At 51.4% G+C, this 26,245-nt stretch overlaps 10 protein-coding genes across 10 annotated transcripts; 6 read left to right on the forward strand and 4 right to left on the reverse strand.

Moving 5' to 3' along the window:
* The first annotated feature begins 47 nt into the window (after window positions 1–47).
* Window positions 48–2,646, forward strand: VE01_08206 (uncharacterized protein). Its single transcript, XM_018277634.2, has 4 exons — window positions 48–255; window positions 313–457; window positions 508–2,079; window positions 2,143–2,646. Exons 1-4 carry the CDS (start codon window positions 248–250, stop codon window positions 2,200–2,202), a joined length of 1,785 nt encoding a protein of 594 aa, XP_018127616.1. The 5' UTR covers window positions 48–247; the 3' UTR covers window positions 2,203–2,646.
* Window positions 2,647–6,578, forward strand: KAP95 (karyopherin beta). Its single transcript, XM_018277635.2, has 7 exons — window positions 2,647–2,788; window positions 2,861–3,109; window positions 3,179–3,237; window positions 3,317–5,296; window positions 5,347–5,590; window positions 5,641–5,749; window positions 5,802–6,578. The coding sequence occupies exons 2-7, from the start codon at window positions 3,070–3,072 to the stop codon at window positions 5,986–5,988; spliced, it is 2,619 nt and encodes an 872-aa protein (XP_018127615.1). The 5' UTR covers window positions 2,647–2,788; window positions 2,861–3,069; the 3' UTR covers window positions 5,989–6,578.
* On the reverse strand, window positions 6,574–7,680 carry VE01_08208 (uncharacterized protein). The gene is made up of 3 exons (XM_018277636.2): window positions 7,579–7,680; window positions 7,229–7,479; window positions 6,574–7,170 (listed from the first exon to the last, which is right to left on the reverse strand). The coding sequence occupies exons 2-3, from the start codon at window positions 7,271–7,273 to the stop codon at window positions 6,676–6,678; spliced, it is 540 nt and encodes a 179-aa protein (XP_018127694.1). The 5' UTR covers window positions 7,274–7,479; window positions 7,579–7,680; the 3' UTR covers window positions 6,574–6,675.
* On the forward strand, window positions 7,590–12,402 carry ALO1 (D-arabinono-1,4-lactone oxidase; the record flags this gene model as incomplete). The annotated part of the gene is made up of 1 exon (XM_018277637.2): window positions 7,590–12,402. The coding sequence occupies exon 1, from the start codon at window positions 8,107–8,109 to the stop codon at window positions 12,400–12,402; it is 4,296 nt and encodes a 1,431-aa protein (XP_018127622.1). The 5' UTR covers window positions 7,590–8,106.
* A 172-nt stretch (window positions 12,403–12,574) lies between these two features.
* VE01_08210 (uncharacterized protein) lies at window positions 12,575–15,775 on the reverse strand. The gene is made up of 2 exons (XM_018277638.2): window positions 15,040–15,775; window positions 12,575–14,981 (listed from the first exon to the last, which is right to left on the reverse strand). The coding sequence occupies exon 2, from the start codon at window positions 14,857–14,859 to the stop codon at window positions 13,015–13,017; it is 1,845 nt and encodes a 614-aa protein (XP_018127684.1). The 5' UTR covers window positions 14,860–14,981; window positions 15,040–15,775; the 3' UTR covers window positions 12,575–13,014.
* A 1,485-nt stretch (window positions 15,776–17,260) lies between these two features.
* VE01_08211 (uncharacterized protein) lies at window positions 17,261–18,766 on the reverse strand (the record flags this gene model as incomplete). The annotated part of the gene is made up of 3 exons (XM_018277639.2): window positions 18,018–18,766; window positions 17,837–17,894; window positions 17,261–17,680 (listed from the first exon to the last, which is right to left on the reverse strand). Exons 1-3 carry the CDS (start codon window positions 18,071–18,073, stop codon window positions 17,261–17,263), a joined length of 534 nt encoding a protein of 177 aa, XP_018127685.1. The 5' UTR covers window positions 18,074–18,766.
* Window positions 17,776–18,918, forward strand: VE01_08212 (uncharacterized protein). Its single transcript, XM_018277640.2, has 2 exons — window positions 17,776–18,440; window positions 18,508–18,918. Exons 1-2 carry the CDS (start codon window positions 18,330–18,332, stop codon window positions 18,679–18,681), a joined length of 285 nt encoding a protein of 94 aa, XP_018127710.1. The 5' UTR covers window positions 17,776–18,329; the 3' UTR covers window positions 18,682–18,918.
* A 42-nt stretch (window positions 18,919–18,960) lies between these two features.
* On the reverse strand, window positions 18,961–24,056 carry PAN3 (PAB-dependent poly(A)-specific ribonuclease subunit 3). The gene is made up of 9 exons (XM_059463948.1): window positions 21,834–24,056; window positions 21,566–21,684; window positions 21,356–21,473; window positions 21,079–21,212; window positions 20,938–21,029; window positions 20,711–20,887; window positions 20,521–20,665; window positions 20,322–20,474; window positions 18,961–20,273 (listed from the first exon to the last, which is right to left on the reverse strand). The coding sequence occupies exons 2-9, from the start codon at window positions 21,627–21,629 to the stop codon at window positions 19,234–19,236; spliced, it is 1,923 nt and encodes a 640-aa protein (XP_059319467.1). The 5' UTR covers window positions 21,630–21,684; window positions 21,834–24,056; the 3' UTR covers window positions 18,961–19,233.
* VE01_08214 (uncharacterized protein) lies at window positions 22,113–24,216 on the forward strand. The gene is made up of 3 exons (XM_018277642.2): window positions 22,113–22,402; window positions 22,457–24,149; window positions 24,209–24,216. The coding sequence occupies exons 1-2, from the start codon at window positions 22,265–22,267 to the stop codon at window positions 23,852–23,854; spliced, it is 1,536 nt and encodes a 511-aa protein (XP_018127686.1). The 5' UTR covers window positions 22,113–22,264; the 3' UTR covers window positions 23,855–24,149; window positions 24,209–24,216.
* Window positions 24,134–26,066, forward strand: VE01_08215 (uncharacterized protein; the record flags this gene model as incomplete). Its single annotated transcript, XM_018277643.2, has 6 exons — window positions 24,134–24,240; window positions 24,474–24,536; window positions 24,596–24,663; window positions 24,718–24,753; window positions 24,803–25,186; window positions 25,248–26,066. Exons 2-6 carry the CDS (start codon window positions 24,476–24,478, stop codon window positions 26,064–26,066), a joined length of 1,368 nt encoding a protein of 455 aa, XP_018127687.1. The 5' UTR covers window positions 24,134–24,240; window positions 24,474–24,475.
* Window positions 26,067–26,245: the final 179 nt, after the last annotated feature.

Consider the following 26,245-nt stretch of genomic DNA (forward strand, 5'->3'; position numbering starts at 1 on the left):
GATTTGCTACCCCGCGCCTACCCGTGGTGACTCTTAGAACGCCAAACAAAAAAATAACCAATGACTCAACCACCAAGGGAACCGCAACCCAACTAAAATATTTACTTACACAGCATTGGAAACAGCTATTTGTACACTCACCCATACCAATCGAATATACAGAACCTTGGGTTATATACCCCCATTGTAAACCACGAAGTATATTTCAAAAGGCAACACTACCAAGTGTTACCCCGCCATTTTCACAATGCCGATGTACGGAGGTTACCCCAGACAAACAACCTAAACCACTGCTAATTATCAAACGTGTAGGCTTGCAGACCCGTCGAAGAAGTACAAGAGGTTCCCACCTTTGAAGCTTGAAAACCGCACATGGCCGAACAAAATAATTGAAAAGCCGCCGCGATGGCTCGCAACAGACTTGCGTGATGGTAACCAGAGCTTGGTTGACCCAATGGTTAGGAAATATACAGCCTGCCCATGTAGCTGCCTGCTAATTGTCTATAGGATGGCGAACAAAAATGGAAGTACTTCCAGATGCTTGTGGAGCTCGGCTACAAGGAGATCGAGGTTTCGTTCCCATCTGCGTCCCAAACCGACTTCGATTTCACACGCCGACTTGTCGAAACCCCAGGCGCAACACCGGATGATGTCTGGCTCCAGGTCCTCTCCCCCTGCAGGGAAGACTTGATTCAACGAACTGTCGATTCTCTCAAGGGGGCCAAGAAGGCCCTTCTCCATTTATACCTCGCCACCAGCGAATGCTTCCAACGCATTGTGTTTGGATTTACACAGGAGGAAGGCATCGCTTTGGCAGTGAAGTGCACAAAGTTTGCTCGCTCGATCACAAAAGACGATCCGTCACAAGCCGGCACAGAATGGGCATACGAGTTCAGCCCCGAAACTTTCTCAGACTCCAGCCCAGAGTATGTCATAAGAATCTGTGAGGCTGTCAAGGAGGCATGGGGACCGACAAAGGAGAACCCAATCATCTTCAACCTTCCCGCCACAGTTGAGATGTCTACACCAAACGTCTACGCAGACCAAATCGAGTATTTCTGCACAAATATTACCGAGAGAGAGAAGATTTGCGTTTCTTTACATCCCCACAACGATAGAGGATGTGCCGTGGCAGCTGCCGAGTTAGCTCAAATGGCTGGTGCCGACAGAGTTGAGGGATGTTTGTTTGGAAATGGCGAGCGTACGGGAAATGTTGATCTTGTCACTTTGGCACTCAACCTCTATACGCAAGGTATCCACCCAGGGATTGATTTCTCTGATCTTAACAAGGTCATCGACGTGGTTGAGGTTAGCAACAAGATCCCTGTTCACCCTCGAGCTCCATATGGCGGGCAGCTTGTTGTCTGTGCCTTCAGTGGCTCTCACCAGGACGCTATCAAGAAGGGTTTCAACCTTCGCAAAACTGCTACTGATGATGACTTGTGGCAAGTACCATACTTGCCACTTGATCCTGCGGATATTGGCAGAACCTACGAGGCTATCATTCGCGTGAACTCTCAGAGTGGCAAGGGAGGCGCGGCGTGGATCATTCTTCGCAATCTTGAATTGGACCTTCCTCGTGGCTTACAGGTTGAATTCAGCAAAATAGTCCAGAGCAAGGCTGACACCGTTGGCCGTGAGCTCCTATCGGGCGAAATCTCTGAACTCTTCGAGAAGTCATACTACTTGAAAGAGAACCCCAGGTTTAACTTGGTGGACTACACTATCTCGGCTGATAGGTCTAGCTCACCGGCGCCACCCGCTGCTGGGAAGACGCAAGACACCAAGAATATGCGTAGAAGATTCGAAGGTGTCGTTTCCATTGACGGAGAAGAGCATAAATTGAAGGGAATGGGCAATGGTCCTATCTCTTCTCTCGCAAACGCCCTTTCATCAATCGGTATTGATCTTGACGTGCAAGATTATAAGGAGCATGCCATTGGAAAAGGAAAGGGAGTCAAGGCTGTCTCGTATATCGAATGTACAGCTGCTGGATCTTCGCATAAGGTGTGGGGTGTTGGAATCGACGAGGATGTTGTTCAGTCTTCTTTGATTGCTCTCTTGTCGGCCGCATCAAGCGTGAGTTACTCTTCTTCTCTCTATAATTACGAAACCTTGAATCTAAGTACTAATTTTTTGAAGTTTATTACAAGCAGGCCAAACACCCCTATCCCATTCCGCCCCACGAGCAGTGGACGTTGATACCAATTATTTGTAGTCTGTTATTACACTTTGTGGCAACAATGGCCAGTCTGCCTTAGCATCATATGCTCCAAAAAATAATAGAAACAAATGGAAACAAAAGTAGTCCTTTTAGTGCGGTTTTGATTACTAGCTCTTTGATATAGCTCCGAGCTCAAAATGGTAGGACAGAAGGCAAACAAAGTTTGATAAGCATATCGGAAAAGCAAACAAATAAAAAAAACAAGGCCTTTGTTTCAGGCACGACAGAACCATAACTTCTACTTCATATTCCCTGCTGAGCCTAGGCAGTGTAACATTCGTAACCTACAAATCAGCAAATATTTGTGACACCGAAGAGAAACGGAAAGGAGATAGGAGAAAGACCACTAAATCACGTGTCAGTAATTGTGACAGAATAAACAGTCGATCTGTGATTTGCCTGTTAGACGAGGGGTTTACGCCAAACGCGGCCGGCAACCAAACAATCTTTGCCTGTGAAGCTGGTCATCGAAGCACTTCTTTGTCCAAGTGCTACAGATCATAAAATCTGCCGACCTAAACCTACAAATTCTTTCTTTTACGTATTTTGCAGCAGCAAGAAATAGTGAGTTTCTTAAAGCCGAACCACTTCACAAGCGGCGTCTACTTCGGGCAATCGTTAACCCCATTACCGCAGGTATCCACCAATAAAGTCTCGCTTCAAGAAAGCCCCGTCAACATCATCTCGTAGCCTGAGATTGTAATTTCAAGTCGTTGTCATCTAGCAACGCCAAAGCCTCAAAATACAACAGACATTTTACAAACGCTTTGTGCGTTGATCGGTGTATTTATTCAAGCGGGCCACCACCACAGATCTCCCTCCACACCGACTCTCAAGCTGCAAATATGGATGTTAATGCCGTCCTCGAGGGGACGTTGTCAGCTGGTTAGTTCCCCCGCACAACAACTCCTTTTCTTTCAACTTCTAGGTTTGAACCCTGCTGACAAGTTTTAGATGCCAATATCCGTGGCAATGCTGAGCAACAGTTGACACAAGCTGCCGACGCCAATTTCGTATGAGACCCCCCCCCCTTGGCTCACCCCTCTTCCGAGCTTTCTTCGAATTCACCCCTTTGCTAACTTCAGAATTTAGTCTGCATACGTCACGACCCTCGTCACACAGCTTGCGAGCGAAGACGCAGCAAAGCCTATACGTGTAGCAGCTGGTTTAGCTCTTAAGAACGCCTTCTCTGCCCGAGAGTACGCCCGTTTACGTGAGGTCCAAGAGAAATGGCTTCAACAAGTCGACGCAGACACCAAGAAGGGTGTGAAAGATATTACACTCCGAACACTTTCTTCGGAAAACGCACAAGCTGGCCAGGCTGCGGCGCAAGTTATTGCATCTATAGCTGCCATCGAGCTTCCCAGGGAGCAGTGGTCCGAGCTTATGCCAACCTTGGTTCGCAATGTTGGAGAGGGTGCCGATCATCTTAAGCAATCGTCCCTTACCACAATTGGTTTCATCTGCGAGAGCGAGGACCAAGATCTACGAGAAAGCCTGGTCCAGCACTCGAATGCTATTTTGACTGCTGTTGTTCAGGGTGCCCGCAAGGAGGAGACCAATGACGAGGTCCGCCTCGCAGCCATTTCGGCCCTTGGCGACTCTTTGGAATTTGTTAAGGAAAACTTCAAGAATGAAGGAGAGCGCAACTATATTATGCAGGTGGTCTGCGAAGCCACTCAAGCATCAGATTCTCGCATCCAAGAGGGCGCCTTCGGATGCCTCAACAGAATTATGTCATTATACTACGAGACCATGCGTTTCTATATGGAGAAGGCTCTGTTTGGCCTGACTATTATGGGAATGAAGAGCGAGGACGAGGATGTCGCAAAGCTGGCTGTCGAGTTCTGGAGCACGGTCTGCGAGGAGGAGATTGCCATTGAAGATGACAATGCACAGGTTGACTCCGCGGATCAAATGAGGCCGTATTACAACTTCAGCCGAGTGGCCACAAACGAAGTTGTCCCCGTACTCCTCACTCTTCTCACGAAGCAAGATGAGGATGCTGCTGACGAGGAGTACAACATCTCTCGCGCTGCCTACCAATGTCTTCAACTTTATGCCCAGTCTGTTGGAGGCTTGGTTATCCCACCTGTGCTTTCATTCGTTGAGGCCAACTTACGCCAGGAAGATTGGCACCACCGTGACGCAGCCGTTTCCGCTTTCGGCGCGATCATGGAAGGCCCAGACGAGAAGGTCCTTGACCCAATCGTGAAGCAAGCCCTCCCTGTGCTCATTGATATGATGGCCGACAAGGTCCTCCAAGTGCAAGACTCAGCTGCCTACGCACTGGGCCGCATCTGCGAGGCCTGCTCAGAGTCGATCGACCCAGCTCTTCACCTTCCTGCGTTGATCTCGTCTCTCTTCACCGGATTGGCGAACAACCCCAAGATGGCCGCGTCTTGCTGTTGGGCACTGATGAACCTTGCCGAGCGCTTCTCTGGCGATATTGGCTGCCAGGAGAACCCATTGTCTCCCCACTTCAACGAGAGTGTTTCGCGTCTCCTGCAGGTTACTGAGCGCCCTGATGCGGATAACCAGCTGCGCACTGCGGCCTATGAGGTTCTGAACACCTTTGTCATGAACGCGGCCCAGGACAGCCTGCCAACTGTGGCATCGCTTTCCGATGTCATCCTCAAGCGCTTGGAAGGCACTATCCCTCTCCAGGCCCAGGTCGTCAGTGTTGAAGACCGCATCACCCTCGAGGAGATGCAGACCAGCCTTTGCAGTGTCCTCCTTGCGATTGTCCAGCGCCTGGAGAAAGAGATTGCCCCGCAATCCGATCGCATTATGCATGTTCTCCTCCAGATTCTCAACACCGTTGGCCCCAAGTCGTCTGTTCCTGATGCAGTATTCGCCACTGTTGGAAGCTTGGCCAATGCTCTTGAGGAGTCTTTCGCACCATACATGGAGGCTTTCGCTCCATTCCTTTACAACGCATTGACCAACCAGGAGGAGCCAGCCCTTTGCTCAATGGCTATCGGCCTCGTCAGCGACGTTACCCGTTCCATGGGCGCCCAGTGCGAGCCTTACTGCGACACCTTCATGAACTACCTACTTAACAACTTGAGGGTGCGTTTAGACCCATTTGGCCTCATATATATTAATACTGACATTCACAGAGCACTGCCCTGGCAAACCAGTTTAAGCCTGCGATCCTTCAATGCTTCGGCGACATCGCTGGAGCTATCGGCGGAGCATTCGAGAAGTACCTCTCGGTTGTCGCACAAGTGCTTCAACAAGCTGCCACCGTCCAGGCCAGCCCAGAAGGTTCTTACGAGATGTACGACTACGTCATGTCTCTTCGTGAGGGAATTATGGATGCTTGGGGTGGTATCATTGGTGCCATGAAGTCCAGCGATCAATGTAAGTACTATCGAACTGCGCAACCCAATTCATATGCTAACTATCAGCAGCAGCTCTCCTTTCGCCATACGTCGAGTCCATTTTCCAGCTTCTCAACGCTGTCCATATTGATCAGAACCGCAGCGAGGGCTTGATGAGATCCGCCATGGGTGTTATTGGGTAAGTTTTAACAGCTACTAAAGTGGTTTCATTTTTACTAACAGCATTTTAGTGATCTGGCCGAAAGCTTCCCCAACGGAGAGTTCTCTCAGTTCTACCGCGCCGATTGGTTGACTTCGATGATCCGCGAGACTCGCTCCAACAGAGAGTTCCAGTCACGAACGATCGACACTGCCAGATGGGCCCGCGAGCAAGTCAAGCGCCAGATTGGCGGCTCCCAAACCGTGCACCAGACTTGAGCCGGTCAACACCAGTCCGAATACACTTCTGTTTCTGGTTCTAGGGTTGGCGTATCGTCATTCACATAGAACTCGTTATCAGCGTCCGTTATTTCCCACCAATACACCCCCAATATTTCAATAATATCTTACAAAGCAGCCTGGCCATTCAGAGGGGTCTTGTCCTCGACCGGCGTTTTTGATTAATCGGTCAAGTGATCGGTCCCCAGTACCCTCACCAGCACATTTCTAGCACCATGTACAAAAGAACCCCTATACCCCTTTCACAACACATTTCATTCGTTAGAAGATTATGAGGCCATGTCACCGAAGATATTCATGTATTCCCCAACTTTATGTAATAGTCATTCCAAGACTTTATTTGGATGGCTGGTGGCTGGCAAGGAGCGATAGAGAAGACGGGCGGAGGAAAAGGTAGAAGAAGGAAAATGCTTCGCAAGAAAGTTCTTGTGTACAAGCTGGCTGGAAGTGGGATGCCTGCTTCCATGCCCCATGGAGTCGGAGGAGGCGTGAATTGGACGAATGATGAACAGTGTAGAGAACCCCCCAATCAATGAACACACAGATTCTCATGAAATAATATAACTCCGTTGCATATGTGTGCCGTTTTAATTGAGCAGTGCATCTTCAGGCTTACTCTAGGGATAAAATGCTATCTCGTTCGCTATTTACATGTAACACCCTATCTTATGCGGTCTTAATCCACTCCTGTAGAACTTCCACGACCACACCGTTATCCTCGTCCTGAGACAGGCCGCTCACAATAACCACAGCCACCGGGGCCTCCACGCCCTTCACTCTCACAGGGACAGCACCACCGTGAATAGCGTACTTAGACGCATCGGTTGGGCTCAAGCCAAACTTGGCAGCGAAAAGCTTCTCATCGCCCTTCAACTTCTGGCCCATATACCAGCTGGACACGCCGAAGCGGAAGACGGTCTGTGCCTTGCGCGCGACCCAGACCTCGTTGTCGGGCGACACGCCTGCCCTAGCCGAGCATTGGAAGAGAGTTCTTGTTGGGGATAAGGGGGCAGCGAGTCCGCTGGGCGCGACGATGCTGATTAAAGCTGGTTTGGAGGCGTCGGCGAGGCGTGTTTGGAGAAGGAGGCCGAGGTCGAAGGCATCGCTGGTGGTGAAGTGGGGGACGACGAGGGATTCTTCGATGCGGAGGATCTCATCAAGCTGGTGGGATGGTTAGGCGCGTGTGGATAGGAGGTTAGTAATGGATTTGGGGGCTTACATCTGTTGGCGACTTTGCGACGGGCTTGAAGGTAGCTGAAGACATGTTTGAGGATGGCTTTGGTGGGGTAAAATCAATATAAATTCAGGGTGCGGGGTAACGATTGCGACAACGACCACGAAGTGACTGTCTATACAAGAGATGCTGATTGGGGATTCGGAGTCGCAATTATCGTTGCTAGCTCGATTGATATGTAATTACTGTAAATGGCGTTTGTGAAGTATATATTGTCGAAGCGTTGAGATATTTGCCTATTTACCTTACTTAGCCCATATTTTTCTATTGCTCATCTGCATAAGTGGACCGTGTTGAGAGAGCGAGTGGGTGGATGACGTGACCCTGAGACATACAACACGGTAGATACAGATACATCACCCTGACGAACTATTTTTCGAACGGCAGGTTTATAGATTCTAGCGCTGCCCTTTTATGAATTTGAGAATAGGAATAAGTAGCTGGGAGGCATCACCTGGATATATATATTCCAACTTTCATTTATACATTCGTTTGCCTATCTACACTCTCCAGACTGTTCCACCGACACTGTTCCACCGACACTGTTCCACCAATACTGTTCTACCGACACCCGGGTGTCCCGGCAAAAAAGCAGGGGATTGTCGCTTACTTAGCAAGGCGGTGAGGAACGTGGGGTATGCATGAACAGGCACAAATTAATTATCGCCATTTGCTTTGTCACATATGCCAGTGCACTTTTTGAGGCACTCGTGCATAATAACAACCACGTTTCATCCCTTGATCGGGTTGGGCGAAAAGACATAAGTGACCGACACAGCACCTAGAGCGTCTTGCGAGACAAACAGAGTGTTGCCGAAGCTACGCCTGGCCCTGGAGACCAGAGCACAGCTTCTTTCTTCGCCATGGATCCGGCCATTACCGATGAGCTCAGCAAGCTCGACGATGGCGTCGCCTTTCGAGCTTCTCCCGACCATTTCCACCATACTTGGGCCCGCACATTTTACTCTGCGCCCGAATTGTATATCCAGCCTGAATCAATCGAAGAAGTCGAGAAATTGACTACGCTGGCACGACGATGCCGACGACGCATTACAACGGTTGGCTCCGGCCACTCGCCGTCCGACTTGACCTGCACCTCAAGCTGGATGGTGAACCTGGACAAGTTCAACAAGATCCTCTCTGTCGATAGAGAGACCGGGCTCGTGACTATGCAAGCTGGGATACGCCTCTTCCAGCTTTCAGAGGAATTGGACAAGCTTGGTCTCGCGATGCCTAACCTCGGCAGTATCAACGAGCAGTCAATTGCTGGCGCCATTTCTACTGGAACCCACGGCTCGACTCTGCTTCACAGCATTCTCTCTTCTTCGGTTACCCGGCTGAAGATCACTCTCTCGAATTCGCAAACAGTCACTTGCTCGCCAGACGAGAATGAAGACCTTTTCCGTGCCGCGCTCTGTTCTCTTGGCGCCCTCGGCGTCATCACCGAAATCACTTTCCTGGCCGTTCCAGCATTCTCACTCCATTGGAAGCAAACTCTGTACCCCCACAAGCATGTTTATGACAAATGGAACGCCAACCTCTGGACACAAGGCGAGTTCGTGAGGGTATGGTGGTACCCATATACTCGCCGCGCAACTGTCTGGCATGCCTCGAAAACTACACAACCTGCTTTGGACATCGTACATAAAGCTGCTTCCTTCGATTCCGCGTTTGGTTACCACGTCTACCACAACCTACTCTACATTGCACAATGGGTTCCCAGGATTATGCCGTGGGTGGAATGGTTCATTAATGGAATGCAATTTGGATTTTCAGCAGGAGAGCAGACTACTATCGAGGCAATTCAGCCATCGCGACAGGCTCTCCTCATGGACTGTCTATACAGCCAAACCGTGAACGAATGGGCTATCCCACTTCGCAATGGACCAGCTGCCCTTCGCCGCTTGACCTCTTGGCTTAACCGACTCCCGCCTACCGATCCCGAATACGTCGAACATGGTATCCCATACAGCGCAGAGGGACTCTGGGTTCACGCACCGATCGAGGTCCGCGTCAGTGATACAACTCTCCAGTTGAAGAACACTGACGGCTCTCCACGGAAATCTGTTCGCCCACACCTCGACACATCTGCCAAAGACGGGCCAACTCTCTATCTCAATGCGACTCTCTACCGGCCTTACAACATGGATCCTCCCTGTCTCGCTCGATACTATCAAGCTTTCGAATATTTAATGAGAGATCTTGACGGCAAACCTCACTGGGCAAAGAACTTCGAGACCACGAACGAACAACTAAAGGAAATGTACGGCGACGACCTAAAGTCGTGGCTCAATGTCAGAAACGAGGCAGACCCCGAAGGGATGTTTGTTGGCGCGTGGCACAGAGAGTATATCCTGGGCGACGAACAACCAAGATTTGCGCTCGAAGAAGCTGAAGTCGACAGAAAGCCCATGCGAAAAGGTGGCGTTCAGATCTTCGGAGAGCTCACGTCTAAAACGGCACAAAAGGAGCGCGACGACGTAGAAGAGACGCCTATCGCCGTATCTGAAAATGTCTCTAGCTACTCAAGCCAATCGAGCTTCGACTTCCTCAACAGCAGCGAGGCTACAGAGAGCCAGCACCTGCCGACTTCCAGCACAACCGGGACAAAGGGAAAGGGACTTGCAGAGGCAATGGAAGAAGTTTCCGGGAACAGTGAACTAACTGAGGCTGTGACCCCGGCGGCTACAATTGCCACATTGAACAGCAGCATTTCCAGCATTGAAGCTGTTCTTCGCGACCTTGCTGATAGCCAGACTGCTACGTCTGAGAATACCGCTTCATCGACCCCAGACGGTTCTTTCCTGGAGAAGTCCGAGGAAATTACTTCTACGTCCGAAGAAGCTGCTGCTGCCGAAGAAGCTGCACTCGTGGCCGAATTCTGGGCTGGTGCAGCTGCCGCGAAAGCAGAGGCTGCCGCAAGGGAAGAAGCCGCCGCCAAGGAAGCCGCCGCTCAGCAAGAAGCTGCCGCGAAAGAGCAAGCCGCCAAGGAGCAAGCTGCAAAGGAAGAAGCTGCCCAAAAGGAACAAGCTGCTAAGGAGCAAGCCGCAAGGGAACAAGTTGCTAAGGACCTAGCTGCCAAGGAAGAAGCTACCCGGAAGGAGCAAGCTGCTAAGGAAGAAGCTGCCCGGAAGGAACAGGCTGCCAAGGAGCAAGCTGCGAAGGAAGAAGCTGCCCGAAAGGAACAAGCAGCAAAGGAACAAGCAGCTAAGGAACAGGCTGCTAAGGAGGAAGCTACCCGGAAAGCAGAAGCTGCTGCGAAGGAACAGGCCGCTAAGGAGCAAGCTGCAAAGGAGCAGGCAGCTATGGAGCAGGCTGCCGAGGAGAAGAAAGCTGCCGAGAAGAAGGCCGCCGAGGAGAAGAAGGCTGCCGAGGAGAAGAAGGCGGCCGAGGAAAAGAAGGCTGCCGAGGAGAAGAAGGCGGCCGAGGAAAAGAAGGCTGCCGAGGAGAAGAAGGCGGCCGAGGAAAAGAAGGCGGCCGAGGAGAAGAAGGCGGCCGAGGAGAAGAAGGCGGCCGAGGAAAAAAAGGCCGCTGAGGAGAAGAAGGCCGCTGAGGAGAAGAAGGCCGCTGATGAGAAGAAGGCTGCTGAAGAGAAGGAGGCCGCCGAGGAGAAGAAGGCTGCTGAAGAGAAGGCTGCAAAGGAGAAAAAGGCCGCCGAGGAGAAGAAGGCTGCTGAAGAGAAGGCTGCCGAGGAGAAGGCTGCAAAGGAGAAGGCCGCTAAGGAGAAGGCCGCTAAGGAGCAAGCAGAGAAGGAGAAGAAGGCCGCCGAGGAGAAGAAGGCTGCTGAAGAGAAGGCCGCCGAGGAGAAGGCTGCAAAGGAGAAGGCCGCTAAGGAGCAAGCAGAGAAGGAGGAAGCTGCCCGGAAGGAGCAGGTTGCCAAGGAGCAAGCCGCAAAGGAGCAAGCTGCTAAGGAGAAGGCTGCTCAGGAAAAGGCTGCAAAGGAGCAAGCTGCCAAGAAGGCTGCTGAGGAGAAGGCTGCTAAGGAAGAAGCCGACCGGAAGGCAAAGGAGCAAGCCGCAAAGGAGCAAGCTGCCAAGGAAGAAGCTACCCGGAAGGCAGAAGCTGCCAAGAAGGCTGCAGAGGAGCAGGCTGCTAAAGAGCAGGCCGTAAAGGAGCAAGCAGCGAAGGAGGAAGCTACCCGAAAGGCTGAAGCTGCAGCGAAGGAGCAAGCCGCAAAGGAGCAGGCAGAAAAGGAAGAAGCTACCCGGAAAGCAGAAGCTGCTGCCAAGGAGGAAGCTGCTAAGAAGGCTGCACAGGAGCAGGCTGCTAAGGAAAAGGCCGCGAAGGAGCAGGCTGCCAAGCAAGTTGCGGAGGAAAAGGCTGCGAAGGAACAGGCGGTTGCTAAGGAGAAGGTTGCCAAGGATCAAGCTGCGAAGGAGCAAGCTGCCGCTAAGAAAGAAGCTGCTGCGAAAGAATCAGCTGCCGCAAAGAAGCCAGCTAACCCAAAGAAGTCAGCCAAGGATGCTGAGGAAAAGACAACGACCACGAAAGCGAGGCGTCTGTCGTTCGCCAAAGCAGCTGCCCTCACCCCCGAGGAAGCACCGAAATCCACCGAGCCCGCTGCGCCAGTCCTAGACCTGCACCACCTGCCACCATCACCATCGGCACCTAAAGCCAATGGCAATGGCCGCCACGTCCTCCCTCTCCAACCACGCCCCAACGGCGCGCATGCCAAGTCCAAGGCATCCACCACCAAGGAGGGAGAATCCCCGAAGGCAGCAGTAAAGAAGGAGCAGCAGCAAAGCACTACCACTGATGCCGCCGCAGCATCCCCGAAGCAGGCAAAGAAGGAGCAGCAGCAAAGCGCCACCATCACTGACGCAGCTCCCTCCAAACGCGAAGCCTTCGACGGCAGCGCCTCCACGCGCGCCGCCAAACGCGCCAAGCTCGCTGAGCTGACCGAGCAATTCGTGCAAGTCGAGACGGTAGAGGTGACGCAGCAGAAGGAGAATGTAGCCCCGGTTGTGGCGAGACCGAACTCGCTGGATGATATGCTAGAGGAGCAGGCGAGGGCGAGGGGGGAGAGGAAGGTGGAGGGGGGGTGGAGACCGCAGGCGAGGCCGAATTCCTTGGATGAGTTGATTGAGGAGCAGAAGAGGGGAGGGGAGGGGAAGACTGCGGAGGGGGGGTGGAGACCACAGCTTAGGGCTAATTCGTAGAGGAAGATGAGGGGAGGGAAGGGTGGTAGGGGGGGCGGGGGGTGTTTTGATATTTGATTGATTTGCTTTGGTGTGTATTATACAGCTGACTGCTATGTCTGGCGTCATAGAGGGAGATTAGATATGTTGCGATAGAATCTCCATACAATAAACCTCTACTTAAAATACTTGACTTCTAAAGATGAATTGAAGGGTTCTCGAAGGGTCCTTCGAGGACTCTTCGATGTCTTATGTGTATCACAAGATGTCACTATCCCCAGATGTGCAAAATATGTACTTGACTGTGAATCTCTTTCGTCTTCATAGATCCGAGTAATTAGTTTCGTGACCATCTACTCTAGTCCGTCTCTCTGTCCATCCATCCGTGTATATCTTCCAGAAAACGCCAAACGCCATCCCAAAATGCAAAACCCGGCTAGTATGTAGGTAGCCACCACCTATGCCAGTTGGTATACCAAACGCCCCCCTTCCCAGATCCGATTCCCATATCTTCCCCTCCCAAATGCAGCCTTTATACAAAATCCTACTCCAGAATCTCCGTAAATATATACTTCCTCTCCCACCGCAGCGCGGTCGAGTGGTCCTCCTTCCCACCTCCTTCCTGGTAGACGCTCACCACGTAAACGCCTCCTCCACAAAATCAATAACCCCGCATCCCTGCACCTCCCTCACAACCTCGCGGACATTATCGGCCAGGCCTCCCGGTCCACAAACCGTAACGCACATAGCGCCTACCTGGTTTACAACCTCATTAAGTAGAAGCACGCGGATATTCGGACGCCCAGGGAACATCTGCACCGTCTGACTCGGACTCGTCACCTCAGCCGCGGAGCGCGGTCTCGTGACAAACAACTTGATAACCAACAGCTCCCGACGCTGCGGCATGCGCAGCAACTCGTCCATCCACGGACGCACCCACTCCAGGTGCTCGAGGTCGCGGACGATCCAGATGAGTGTTATCTTGCGAGTTGCGATAGTGCCGTGCGGGTACTCTGTTAGGAGCTGGTGAACGTGTGAGATCTGGTGGGTGATTCCCGAGGACCCGGCGACGAGGACGCAGTGTCCGTAAGACGCGAGAGAGTGGTGGCCAGCGTAGGGTCCCTCGAAGGCGGCGCGGGTGCGGAGACGGTGGGAGGGAGCGGCGAGAGCGCGGGTGTAGAGGGAGCGCGTCATGCCTGTGTGTGCGGAGATGAGGAAGGAGACGGAAGTGCGCGCGGATTTGGGGATGGGGGAGTCAGGCGCCTTTTCGGTGGTGGGGAGGACGCCGATGGTATCGATGCAGGTGTGGCTCGTCCAGGCGATGGAGAAGGGGTGGGATTCCCAGGGCTTGATGGACAGGAAGCGGAGGTAGGCGTGGGAGCCGGGGGCGACGTGGAGGAAGGTGGGGAGGTGGAGGGTGACGCGGCAGGCGTCGCCGGGGAGAGCTTCGACGGTGGCGTAGGTGCTGCCGCGGGAGGAGTAGTTGTAGTAGATTATGCGGGCGAAGCGGGAGAGGCGGTCGAAGAACCAGATTGCTAGGACGCCGATTGCGTAGGGGAGGAGCTCGTAGAGCTGGCCGAGCTTGCAGTGCACGCAGACGGCGAGGATGGCGGCGAAGGCGAGGATGATGTGGATGTTGAGGAAGGTCTCATAGAAGGCGTGGCGGAGGGGGGAGGGGGAGGAGATCAGAATGATGAACATAGACGCAGTCCCGATAGTTCCCCACAGAATGAAAGGGTCGTGGGAGATTTTTCTGCCGACGCTCGACCAGCCATCGCTGGCAATTTGGGTGATTAGCCAGGCGAGTGTGTGGATGAGGGATTCAAAGACCACCATCCTTCCCATCCAGCGGTGGAGCAAGTTGTAGGTGTCGAAGCTGATCTTTAGCATGGGGATGAGGATATTGTTGCGCCCAGCGAAGATAACAAGGGGAACCATGTTCGATAGAGCAAGCATGCCACTTCTTCCTCGTAGTTGAGCAACGACAGACCATCGGTTCTCAACACTGTAGTCGAGTGCAGCGCAGTACGCGAAGTTGGATATGAAGTAGACGGTTAGGAGAACCATGTGGAAACGAGAGGGTAAGGTGCCGACGCTGACAGCAGAGGAAAGGCGCATCTCTCTGTTGTGTCTCTTACTCCCAAGAGGGGCGTATGTTATATTCCTCTTGATCCATGGCCACCATGCGGACTGGTTATCTCTCCAGAATACTTGACGACCCTCTGGCTTGCCCATTGCGACCTTGTGTCGGATCCATGCCCTGGATATTTCTAGCATCCTGATCAGAAGGACGCAAATTCCGAGGATTCCTAGGAACCAAAACAAGGCATCTCGGTAGCGTCTATTGCCCAGTTGATCAACGCCATTTAAAGCTGTGGTATATGGCTCGATCGTGGGGTTTGGTCCTGAAATTCCAGTTGTTGGTGTACTTGATAGTGATCCGAGTGAGGATAACTCGGTTGACGACTCGGCCGCCATTGCTGATATTGGGGCGTGCCGTATTTGTCGCAAGTTCTGCGAGGTCAATTATGGTGGAAGTAGGTTGAGAAGCGTAATATGTAACGAGGTAGTTGGTGGGGACCAAGATCGAAGTTAAATGTCTGAGGCCCTGATTAATTTCGTGATTCAGGAAGATTCGGGGGGGTTGGCAGGACTCACTCAACAAAGAGGTAGGCGAAACAATATTCACAATGGAACAATAGTCCTTCTGCACCTCGCTAACAATAGATAGCCATTGTCCAAGTGAATTTCAATTCTTATCTTTTGTATTCTTCGCCTGCTGAATACTGTTGAATAGGTGCGCCTGTCGCCTAGTCGAAACTCAACTGCTTGAATATCTGTCCAGCAAATATGTACTGTGAATGATGTCTGATGTCGATCAACCGCTAACGAATGTGTATAGAAAAATTAGGACCGAAGGGAAAGGAGGTGCAGGTTCATGATATAGTAATATATCACCGAGTCACATATGAAAAGTACAGCAATGATGAAAGTAAGGAGCAAAAGCAAGCAGACGTCAAACCCGCAATATAACGAAGGCTTGGGAGAAGGGATTGGAGATTGACTGGAGATATGATAGGCATGGGTGCGGGCAACGCCAGAGCTAGTTGGGACGGGATTACAGACATGGGTATGCGCAAGCCAGCGGGGAGTCTGTGCCTTGAGAAACTTCAGAACACGTCGACGACGCGGCAGGCTATGGCTCGTATGAGTGGAGGTCACTCGATATAGACAAGACCAGTCATGAGATGTGCAGCAAAACTGCCGACTCGGCCACAATAACGCAATAACGCAAGGAAGCGCCGGCAAGGCAGGTTTCAATGTTCCTGTTTGTTGTCCAGACATGCAGCAATTCACTCCAGGCGGTGTCGAAAGTGGCCGCCGCCACGCCAAGACGACTGGCTCACAGTCGCTGGCACCTCATCCCGTCAGCAAGGCTATGCGGTGCTTAGCGTGGGGATTGCCCCTGGCGGGCAACAAGGGAAAGGCCCGGATACGGTGCGATTCGTCGATCTTGGGGGCGTGCTGTAACCGGCGCACCTATCCGATCGGCCACAGCGACCCAATGGTCGCTGGATGTTTCAACACTTGGCGTTTCGTTTCTGTTCCTTGCGTTTGTGCGAGGCAAGACTTACCGACGCGACGGACTTGCGCGGGATGGGGAAGGTGATTGGCGCCTGTTCAACGGTGGCGTGGGAGACATGGGCGACATGAAACGCACGCGGCTGAGCCTGGAAATCTACGTACGTACAGTACATATGCCATACAGCGCTGTCAAAACATACAAAGCTGAATACTCTGAACTGCTCCGAATATTCCGAAAAACTCAACAAAGAATGTTTCGCCATCAACGCCTCTCCCCCACCAAGTCAGCTTCATGCATATTGCCCTCTCCGCGCAAACCCAAATCTCCCCAGCCCCGTATGACGCAGTTTATATTGCAAGTCTCGCCGCACAAATTAACAGTGCGGGTCACAGACTCAGATAAATAAATAACCTGGCACTTCCATGCGGCCTCGACGCCGCCTCGGACGGCTCCTATATCCTGCCGGCTTATTGCGCCTAAATGTCACACCCGCAGTCGGGTAGTGCGGCGGAAATCAAGCCATGATGGTGTATATTTATTAAACATCAGCCAGCCGTATCTAAACGGGCCTGTTATGATCGCCTACCCCGGACCCCAGAGTTAGGGCACCGAGATGCCGATTGGAGATCCCTCTGATCATGTCGCCATTGCATCTAATCAGTCGCGCTTCTGCCTTGAAATGATTATATTGATCAGACGGCCGTCTCCAAACGGGCCTGTTCATCCCCCCTACCCTAGACCCCAGAGTTTGGGCACCGAAATAGGGAATGAAGATCCATCTTATCATTTCGCTATTGCATCTGATTAGTTGCGCTTCTGCCTTGCAATGATTATAGAGTATTAACAAGTATTGACTGAAGCACATGATCTCAAAATGTGGCTGGCTCAGAGGCAAGAGAGCCCAACAATGTCATAAGGTGCCGAGATCTGCCCGGCAAAATAAGAGGATATTGATCTTTTGAATTCTATACTTGCTATCCTAGAGCTCATGGCTCAGAGATAAGAGGGTCAAACGATCTCATCAGATGCCCAAAGCAAGCCAGCGCAAGAGGATGTTGATCTTTGAATTCTAACAAGTATTTACAGAAACACATGATCTCAAAACGTGGCTCAGATATTAAGAGAGCCCAACAATGTCATGAGATGCCGAGATCCGGCCGGCACAAGAAGAGGATATTGATCTTTTCAATTCTATACTCGCCATCTTAGAGCTCTTGCCCACGTGTCCATGCCACCATGATTTTATCTGCCAGTCTGTCCCGTCATACACCCTCTATAATACAACCCCTCCCTCTATCTAACAACCTTCTCCACCCACCCCCCCTCCAGCCTCGCTACCCCCTCCCTAAACGCCTTCACCTCCCTCCAGCAATCCAGCGGCCTCGTATCATTCCCCCTCAAGCACTTCACCACCTCCCCCCTCGCCCTATCAACCTCCTCATCCAGCTCCCCCACCTCACGCATCTTCTTGCGCTGCTCCAGCCTCTCCCTTAGTTTCGCTACATCCTTCGCCACCGACTCGCGCCCTAGGCCACGAAGGGTGTCACCCGCGCTCGATTCGGCCGAGGTCGCTGCATCGGGCGCGGTCTCGTTCTTCTCGGCTTCGAGAAGGGCCGCGAGGGTCGAGGACTCGCGGGCTTGGAGGCGCTTGAGCTCTTCGGCTACGCGGGCTTGGACGTGCAGCTCGAGGGTGTTGGCGCGGGTGGAGTCGGTCTGTGGGGGGCGTGTTAGTTACCAGTTATTGCGCGCCACGTTTTCGCCATGTTGGCAAAGCGAGGGGGGTGTCAATGTAAGGGGGGTTGAGGGTGCTTCTGCGATGTGATGTGATGTGCTGTTGGGAAGATGGGTGGGATCGGCGAGCGCGCGTACCTCGGTGCTACTCTGGAGAGAGTCGACGAGCTCTTGGGAGAAGCGGACGGGAGTTTCGCTGGTGGTGTGTTAGTTACTGTGCAGGCTGAGAATTCAATAGCCTCGGAGCGACTGCATGCCAGAATCCGGATGGAAAAGGCGTGCCATTGCGCTTTGGGGCAGAGGAATTGGGCAGTCATACCTTTGCCAAACGTGAGATGGCGCCTGCGACGCAGGTTTTGATGGTGAACTTCCCATTGTAGAGTTGTGAAGAGGACCCAGTAGCTGTGCGGCTTTGAGCTCAGTTGATCTTGGATCGGGTGCTTAAGCTTCAAGATTCTCGACGTTCCCGGGAACAACCTTTGGTACCTTATTATTAAGGCCACAAAGTAGTTTAACTCCTAATTCTGACGACCGATCCACGTGACTATCTATCACGGGAGCACTTTCAAGACGACGATTATATATAACGAATACTTTGTCGTGAGGGGAAGCAATATCGACAATATTGGATATGTCTCGACAGACGATTCGGCGAGTTGTGATGACCGGGTCTGTTGCAGCCATCACCGCGACCGGGGCCTGGTATGGCGCTGGGCTGAAGACGCAGAAGCAAGCAACTGAGGTAGGGCCGACTCGACTCTGATCATCCCGCGTGCACTTAATATGGCGAATACTGATATTCTTGCTAGGCAGTTGAAAAGCACCGCGAAGTGACCGCTGAAGAACAGTTGGCGCTGCTTAATGAGAGGCGGGGTCAACTTGTGGGGAAGAAGATGACTATGGAGAGGAAACTGGCCGAGTTGGAGGCTAGGAAACACGGCGCTACGAGGGAGGAGTCTAAGTTTGGACGGGAGAGGAGGTGACGACAGTCAGTGCGGGGGAAAGGGATGTACGTTAGAGTTAATCAGCGGGAACGTAAGGCAAGAGCGAGCCTGGGGTGTTTGGTCGGTGCCGCGGGCTGGTGGTATCGACAGGAATCCTTCACCAAAACATACGCAAACCATGTATTTGTATAGCCATCAAAGCGAGTTTACGAACCCGTTTATAACTTGTACATATTGAACAGCAGAAACAAGGAAGATATTCTAGGTCTGAACAAGGCACCAAGGAGAGATGCGATTTAGAGTAAGTGTAAGTTTTGACTTCATTTTTTGCTATGGGAGACTGAGACGGAGACAGAGATTCAAGCACAACAACCAAGTATCAACTGCCCCCCATCATACTCCCCAATTCGCTCTGGAACATTCGACAAGTACACAAGTAATGCCTGTGCTCCTTATTTTTCTGCCGTTGCTGGATTTCAAACGGAAGCAACTATACTTCGCACCAATATCCTACTATCTCCGTATAGTCATACCCTCAAACGCAGCTACATAATATTCAATCCATAAATACTTGTTCACGCACAACCCCCCTTAAAACTGCCTGTTGGGTTTGGCCACAGCAGGCTTCATCAGGTCACCAAATGCTGCAGCAACCTGCTTCTTCAATTCCTTGTACGAGACAACGAAGGATGTCTGGTCATCGCGGCTCGTCAGCAGGATCTTCTCATCCACGCCTGCATCCAGCTTGTTGAGACAGCGGATCATATGCCCGATATCCAAGACCGGGTTGCCGAGGGCATCAACTTGGTGGAAGACGTAGTCCCTAAACAGCTTGAGCATGTACCGTTCTCCATGCTCAGACCAGCTGCGCTCTCCCTCGTATTCCTGGCGCTCGTTGATGGTACCGAGCTTCATGAGCAGACGTGCGAGGCGGCCGTTTTCAAGCTCTCTGCTGAGCTCGGAGGTGAGGCTATCCGCTTGGTGGAACGCGCTGTCCAGGGACGAGACGACATGGCTAGAGATGCCGCAGAGGAATTCATCAATGGACTTTGTAGCTGGAGCTACCGCCGGGGTGAGAAGCCATAGAACTGTGTCACGAACTTCTGTAGAGTAGATTCGCCCAAGCTGCTCGACGGCAACTTTCATATTCTGCTGGGTGAGAAGGCTATTGGTCCCAAGAGCTAGGATAAGCTTGCCAAATAGCTGCAAGTCATCCTGCTGAAGCTCTTGTAAGGATCGCTGGATATCGTGATGTACCACGTCGAGGACAGCACATGCACTGAGGCGGACACGGTTCTTGTCCGTAACGAGGACCTTGCTAGGTTCCAAACAGCGAACTGCAAGGTTAGAAGCATGCACACTCTTCAGAGCAGCTGAAATCTGAACAATGTAGCCCCAAAGGACCTGCTCCGGCACGGTTGTAGCTACGCGGTTGCCAAATCGGTTGGCGGTGGAAAAGTGCGTCTCGACCAGCGTCTTTGCTAATGGGTGGTAGTCAGTGACAAAGATTAGTGAGCTGTCACCGAAAGCACGGGTGGTAAACGCGTCTAACACGGTTACTACGCCTCCACAATCGACCCGACGCCACTCTTTGACTGATCTAATGGCCTTCTCATTCGTTAAACGGTAGCCTGTTTTATATTAGCTATAGTATGCCTCATAATGATTAACAAACATGCCTTCAAGTCTTCTTAGGCAATAGAGGTTTCCATTCTTGCTTGAAGTAGCCTTATAAACCCAGCTCGGATATCCAAAGACCGTGGCGCTTTTGTGATGGCTAGTATCCAGCGCAACGAGAGAATGGTAGTTATCAAGAGTTGGAAGTTGCGAGTCTGATTGTGTTAAAAAGGTCATTTCTTGCTGTGAAAGCTAACTCACTGGGCATGGTTTGAAGAGATGCTTCGGACTTTCTCTGCAACTCTTCACGGAGCTTTTCTGGCATAAAGAAGTCATGGGGGAGCCTTTGATATGCAAGCAAATCTTCACGGTGAGGTCCCATTGGGGCGTAGAGGTGATATTGTAACTGGATCAGTCAGTATGGATCGGATAGTATGGGGGCTGGTCTTACTGGCTGAGCAGTTGCCGCGTAAGAAGCCTGCCCTGGATAGTATGCAGCACTGGCACCGGCGCTGGTATCTTCCAAATATGGATTGTATTGTGCCGCAGGAACGGCTTGTGTAGAGTTAGGGATAGTGAAGGGATCAAAGGGCACTTGGGCGTCGAGGCCTCCGCCATTCAGTGTACTCTGAAGAGGTGTTAGATTATCTCTAGATAAGTTCTGAGGTGTGAACTCACTGTGTTGAGATCATAATTTTGTGGCGTAAACTCGCGGATTTGTGCAGGGTTAAAGCTCACAGCATCCTCTTGCTGAGTAGGTGTTGCGGTTCCTGTAATTGTCAGTGATAATCATACAGCAGAGTTTGGGATGTTGCATACCGCTTGCAGCAGATCTAGGTGTAAAAGGAGCGGCACTTGCTGCCCGCGAACTCATCGCAGACAACCCGGCAGAAGTGTTCGCTAAGCCGATGGGGGTGAATGAGGGAGAATCAACGTTGAGGCTTTTCTTGGACCTATTATTATTATAAAATCTTAGCTATATTCCGCATCGTCGTGCATTATCGTCCAGGGACATGGGTCCTCGAGGAGTAATCCTGGGCACGGGAAGCTACATGATGGAGCGAACAAACAATAACAATGGTGAGAGATAACCTACATTTCAGTTTGGGTTGTATGCGCTTTATTTGGCTCATGGTTGAAAGCACATCCCTGATCTTCGTAACGACAGTGTCCATATATTAAGACGTTTCGACATAGCGTATCCTTCGCATTCTCTGTCATACAGCCATCAGCAAGTATTATTGTGAAAGGTTGCAGATCTCTCCAGTCGAATGTCTCGAGTATATGGGCAAATAAATAGACCTACCACGGCCTTTGGGTCTCGGAGACCCGACAGCTTTCTGCCCTGGGACAAAGCGAGTTGTAGCCATAGTATATTAAGCGCGTTGCACCTATCGGCCTTGCCCCGTTGAGTCGCAGCGGATCCTACGAAGATATTAGCTATATGTACAAACCGAGGCATACAACCAGGTTATAACATCACGCCATCTCCAATCTAGCAATTCATAGAAGTTCGGACGGGAATGGTGCAACAACATAGGCGCCACTTGAGGGAGGGGGCGGCCGTCACTTACTTGGCTCTATGGGACATGTCGTAGTGGTCGAAAGCGGTAGCTTATCCCCCTTGGGGTTATATAAGGGCACAGATCCTTAGATGATATTTATCAATTGATACAACACGGTTTGCGGTTGATTGGGCGTTCCGTAGAAGTATATTGCCCCATATCTCGAGACGCGATCACTCGAGTTTGTGAGGGCGGTCGCCAGTTGTCAGCCTTACAGCATCCGTGCGCTAGCCACACCTTGTGAGGCTCCCAAAGCCGGGGTCCGCTCAAGCCATTTATGGCGGGTATGACACGAGGCTAACATCAGGTTATTGGAATATCATACTTCCATACGATAATTGAGTTTGTGCGAATACAGTAACTGAAACATCGGTTACTCCTTCATGGACTCCACATCACCGATCTCTTTGTGCGATTGAAGTTCGTGAGATTCCAGTGTGATGGCAACTCCGGGTGAGGTGGACATTGGACAGCTGTCGCAGTCGCAACAAGAAGCGCTCCAACAATATACTTCCGTCACGGACCAAGACGTGCAAGCAGCAATCCCAGTACTTCAGCGGGCGCAATGGAACGTGCAGGTATGGACCCCAAGATCAAACCCGACTTATGCCAGGTAACTAACTGTGGCAAAGCTAGCAGTTTCGAGATTCTTTGACGGCGATTCCGGACAAGTCGACCCTCTTGCCGACGCCATCGCAGCAGCTCAAAATGCGCCTCCGATTCGATCTAGCCGCCATGAGAACCTACAAGAAAGCCTTCTACGGGGCCCTTCAGCTTCGACGCGCCCAGATGCAGCTCCTAGAATCGTGCCCCAGCCAGAAGACCAGATCGTCCGCCGTCCCCCGTTACTACTAGGCCTTCTGTTCATGCCATTCAATGTCATTTATAAGATACTGTCATCCTCCTTTAGCTTTTTTGCCTACCTCTTCCCGTTTCTCCCGCGACTCTTTCAACCTCGAAATAGGACAGCCCAGAACAGACGGAAGAATACGACGGGACGAAGGATGTTGAGTCCACAAGATACAGCAGCGAGGTTCAAACGGGAATTTGATGAAGAATACGGATCTAATTCGCTTCCATTTTTTACAAACGGATATGCCCAGGCACTTGATCTGGCGAAGAAGGACCTGAAGTTTTTAATGATTATAATCATGTCTCCGGAGCACGATGACACCTCTTCATTTATCAGGGATACCCTTCTTTCGCCCGAAGTCACTGCCATAGTCAACGACCCTTCCAACAATATCATCCTTTGGGCTGGCAACGTGCAAGATTCTGAAGCCTACCAGGTGTCAACTGCACTGCGCTGCACGAAGTTCCCTTTCACGGCCTTGATTACGCATACCGCCGAGAGCGGTCCTACATCAATGTCGGTTGTTGCCAGACTTACTGGGCCCATGTCGGCAAGTACGTACGGCGCCAAATTACAGAATACGATCACCACCTACACCACGCAGCTGAATGAGGCCAGGCAGGCAAGGTCAGCACAGCAGTTTGAAAGGACTTTGCGGCAAGAGCAAGACTCAGCGTATGAAAGATCTCTTGCACAGGACCGTGAACGGGCCAGGCAAAGGCGTGAGGACGAAGCCGCCCAGGCAGCTGAGGAACAGCGAGCTAGGGAAGCAGTCGAGGCAGCAGAAAAATACGCCAACGGCCTTCAACAATGGAAACTATGGAGAGTGCAGCGCATCTCATCGGAGCCTCCCAAGGATGCAACAAATGCTGTCCGGGTTGCATTTAGAATGCCAGAGTCAGCAGAGAGAGTGACAAGACGATTTAGCCCAGATACCCCTCTGGAAGAGCTCTATGCCTTTGTTGAATGTTATGGAACTCAGGAGCCAGGCAGCGGGGAAAAGGTCGCGGAACCCGTTGATTTCGAGCACGAATATAAATTCAGGCTTGTCTCGCCTATGCCGAGGGAAGTGTACGACCTTGAGCAAGGTGGATCTGTTTTGGACAGGATTGGCAAAAGTGGTAATCTGATTGTCGAGCCTATTGTTGATGACGACGACGCCGAGGACGATGAATGATCATAAATATGATTCATGCATGTAAGATGTGGCTATGCTGCCTATGTTGAGGCTTCCAAGCATCTCAGGATGCCACATAGGTTCCCATGGGGTGGGCACCGGGCCAGAATTCTTGTACTCCCAATGGAGAAATTGTATGTAGTAATAGCAACACCAAGAACATATATCATGGTTGTTACGTGGATGCGGGGGCTGTGCAATTCAAATGCGACTTGGGACACAACCTTATCCAGAGTAAACTACAACTAGCTTTTTTGTATGTAAATGAGCAATGCGCCACACATAAATAAACATTGTGAGTAAACAATATAATATATTTGTGAGTCGACGTGGTTTTGACTCATTTCGGTGCAGCTTCTCGGTCTAGTTTCTCGGTTCAGGTCCTCGTAAGTTACCCCATATATCCGCAGACGCCTAAAGTCCGGCCGGTCTAGCGCCCCTGCCACAGACACAAACCTGGGTGGTTAAAAGGAACCACCGCTAACGCGGGTGTTGCCTTATCGGACCCTGAGACAAGATTGTCGTCGCGACACATGCTTTTGATCGACTCAGACCACGGCGGCCCATCGATATAATCCACTGTGCGACAGAGGACAGAAAAGATAACTTTTTTTAATAGCGATGAAGTCAATAAAGAGCTTCGGCAACGTAAACCGGGTTCTGGCTAGACGTCAGACGGCTCGTGAGATGAATTCCTTCCTTATTTGTCCATCAATTACTATTTACTGAGCAATCCATTAGCTACCACCACGGATACCTCGCCAGAGACCACATTGGCCACACCAGAAGAGAATGCGTCGCGCAGTGTTGTACGTGGCGCATATTCACAGCATGGAGTCTAAATGGCTGACGGGCATCCATAGAAACTCTTCTGCGAATCTGGCGGACCCGGCCATACGGTATGAGAAGCGCAGACTGTGTGAAGGCATGCGCTAATCTCATATCTAGCAAGGCGAAGAAATATTACACCTTCCTGCGATTGTAGAGGCGGCGGAGTCTTCTCCTGTGGCAGCAAAAGAATGCGCATACCAGATCCGAAAATTCCTCTCGAAGGATAATTCGAGCCGGGCCTACGTCCAATACAATGCTGTTATGCTCATACGCATATTATCGGATAACCCGGGATCGACTTTCACCAAAAATATCGACAAGAAATTCGTGGATGCCGTGAAGGAGTTAAGCAGGACGAGCCGTGATCCCAGTGTTCAGCAGCTGCTTTCGGACACACTAAACAACTTTCTAAGAGACAAAGAATCAGATGTCAATATGTCTGGTTTGTTGGAGATGTGGAAAAAAGAAAAAGTTAAGATTGAAAAGGTTCTCTCTCAAGCGGTAACTAAAATCAGTTTTTTGGGTGCAAATCTGTAAAGCATTGTGTGCTGACTGGTTTCAGGGTCAACCCGGCCGCGCTCCATGGATAGGGCATCATCCTCACCCGCATGCCCCAGGGAGACATGCTAATAACGGGCCGCCCGGTCGACTTCCTGGCCCAGAGGAGTTGGCTTCTCGTGTTGAGGAGGCCAGGAACTCAGCAACACTCCTGACACAACTCATTCAATCAACACCTCAATCAGAGTTTCTTCAGAATGATCTTATCCGCGAGTTTGCAAACCGTTGCCAAGCCGCAAGTCGAAGCATTCAATCTTATATGGCTACCGAGCACCCAGCTCCGGACAATGATACTATGCTCACTCTGATTGAAACGAATGAGCAGCTATCGCTGGCCACAACTAAGCACCAGAGGGCCGTTTTGCAGACGAGGAAGGCTCTAGGCGTTGCTTCCCCAGATCCGCAACTCAGCCCTTCCGTCGGACCTGTCATGACATCCGGTGTTGCTCCCGCACAACCTGCTTCAATGTTCAAGCCTGTTGCCCCTCCGTCACGGAAATCGTTTCCGAAGCCTGCCCAACCCGTTCCTTCGGAGCGCACAGCTTCACCAGTTTCGCCAGAGACAGAAAATCCATTCACTGACCCGGTCGAGCCATCAGACGTCGCTACGCACAGCGTGATTGACCACAATGAGCCTTATCATCCTGGCTTCGGTTCGAATACGGCTTCCAAGGATCGTCGGGAGTCTGCCACAGGAGGAGCAACATTGGATACTACTAGCACTTTGAAAGATGGGAGGAACCAACCGCGAGATGCAGATGATAGCGACGATGATCCATATGCGGCTCCAGTGCCACAAACAACACCGGTCTATCGATACTAGGTTCCAGTTGTTTGCACATTCAAATGATTCTCAGTCACGAGTTTTCTAGGGTATTATTGGTCGTCTTTAGCCTTGGTGCTATGGAGTAATCTACATTTTTGCACATTTTATTGATATTGATGAATATGCCAAATGACTTAGTAAAGGCGTGGAGTAACTGTGGTCCAATTATCTCGGGC

This window comes from Pseudogymnoascus verrucosus (assembly GCF_001662655.1).
Source record: "Pseudogymnoascus verrucosus strain UAMH 10579 unplaced genomic scaffold scaffold_43, whole genome shotgun sequence".
Classification (NCBI taxonomy): Eukaryota; Fungi; Ascomycota; class Leotiomycetes; order Thelebolales; family Thelebolaceae; genus Pseudogymnoascus; species Pseudogymnoascus verrucosus.

What these genes read in the sequence shown, in the direction of transcription:
- VE01_08206 (XM_018277634.2), top strand. An exon ending in AGAGCTTGGTTGACCCAATG is followed by an intron (nt 458 to 507) that starts GTTAGGAAATAT and finishes AATTGTCTATAG; the next exon opens with GATGGCGAACAAAAATGGAA. An exon ending in TCTTGTCGGCCGCATCAAGC is followed by an intron (nt 2,080 to 2,142) that starts GTGAGTTACTCT and finishes AATTTTTTGAAG; the next exon opens with TTTATTACAAGCAGGCCAAA.
- KAP95 (XM_018277635.2), top strand. Translation starts at nt 3,070, where the DNA reads ATGGATGTTAATGCCGTCCTCGAGGGGACGTTGTCAGCTG. An exon ending in AAGCTGCCGACGCCAATTTC is followed by an intron (nt 3,238 to 3,316) that starts GTATGAGACCCC and finishes TTCAGAATTTAG; the next exon opens with TCTGCATACGTCACGACCCT. An exon ending in ACCTACTTAACAACTTGAGG is followed by an intron (nt 5,297 to 5,346) that starts GTGCGTTTAGAC and finishes TGACATTCACAG; the next exon opens with AGCACTGCCCTGGCAAACCA.
- VE01_08208 (XM_018277636.2), bottom strand. Translation starts at nt 7,273, where the DNA reads ATGTCTTCAGCTACCTTCAAGCCCGTCGCAAAGTCGCCAACAGAT. An exon ending in TCGCAAAGTCGCCAACAGAT is followed by an intron (nt 7,171 to 7,228) that starts GTAAGCCCCCAA and finishes CCATCCCACCAG; the next exon opens with CTTGATGAGATCCTCCGCAT.
- VE01_08210 (XM_018277638.2), bottom strand. Translation starts at nt 14,859, where the DNA reads ATGGCGGCCGAGTCGTCAACCGAGTTATCCTCACTCGGATCACTATCA.
- VE01_08212 (XM_018277640.2), top strand. Translation starts at nt 18,330, where the DNA reads ATGTCTCGACAGACGATTCGGCGAGTTGTGATGACCGGGTCTGTTGCA. An exon ending in CGCAGAAGCAAGCAACTGAG is followed by an intron (nt 18,441 to 18,507) that starts GTAGGGCCGACT and finishes TATTCTTGCTAG; the next exon opens with GCAGTTGAAAAGCACCGCGA.
- PAN3 (XM_059463948.1), bottom strand. Translation starts at nt 21,629, where the DNA reads ATGGCTACAACTCGCTTTGTCCCAGGGCAGAAAGCTGTCGGGTCTCCG. An exon ending in TCCGAGACCCAAAGGCCGTG is followed by an intron (nt 21,474 to 21,565) that starts GTAGGTCTATTT and finishes GCTGTATGACAG; the next exon opens with AGAATGCGAAGGATACGCTA. An exon ending in AAAATTATGATCTCAACACA is followed by an intron (nt 20,888 to 20,937) that starts GTGAGTTCACAC and finishes ACACCTCTTCAG; the next exon opens with AGTACACTGAATGGCGGAGG.
- VE01_08214 (XM_018277642.2), top strand. Translation starts at nt 22,265, where the DNA reads ATGGCAACTCCGGGTGAGGTGGACATTGGACAGCTGTCGCAGTCGCAA. An exon ending in GGGCGCAATGGAACGTGCAG is followed by an intron (nt 22,403 to 22,456) that starts GTATGGACCCCA and finishes ACTGTGGCAAAG; the next exon opens with CTAGCAGTTTCGAGATTCTT.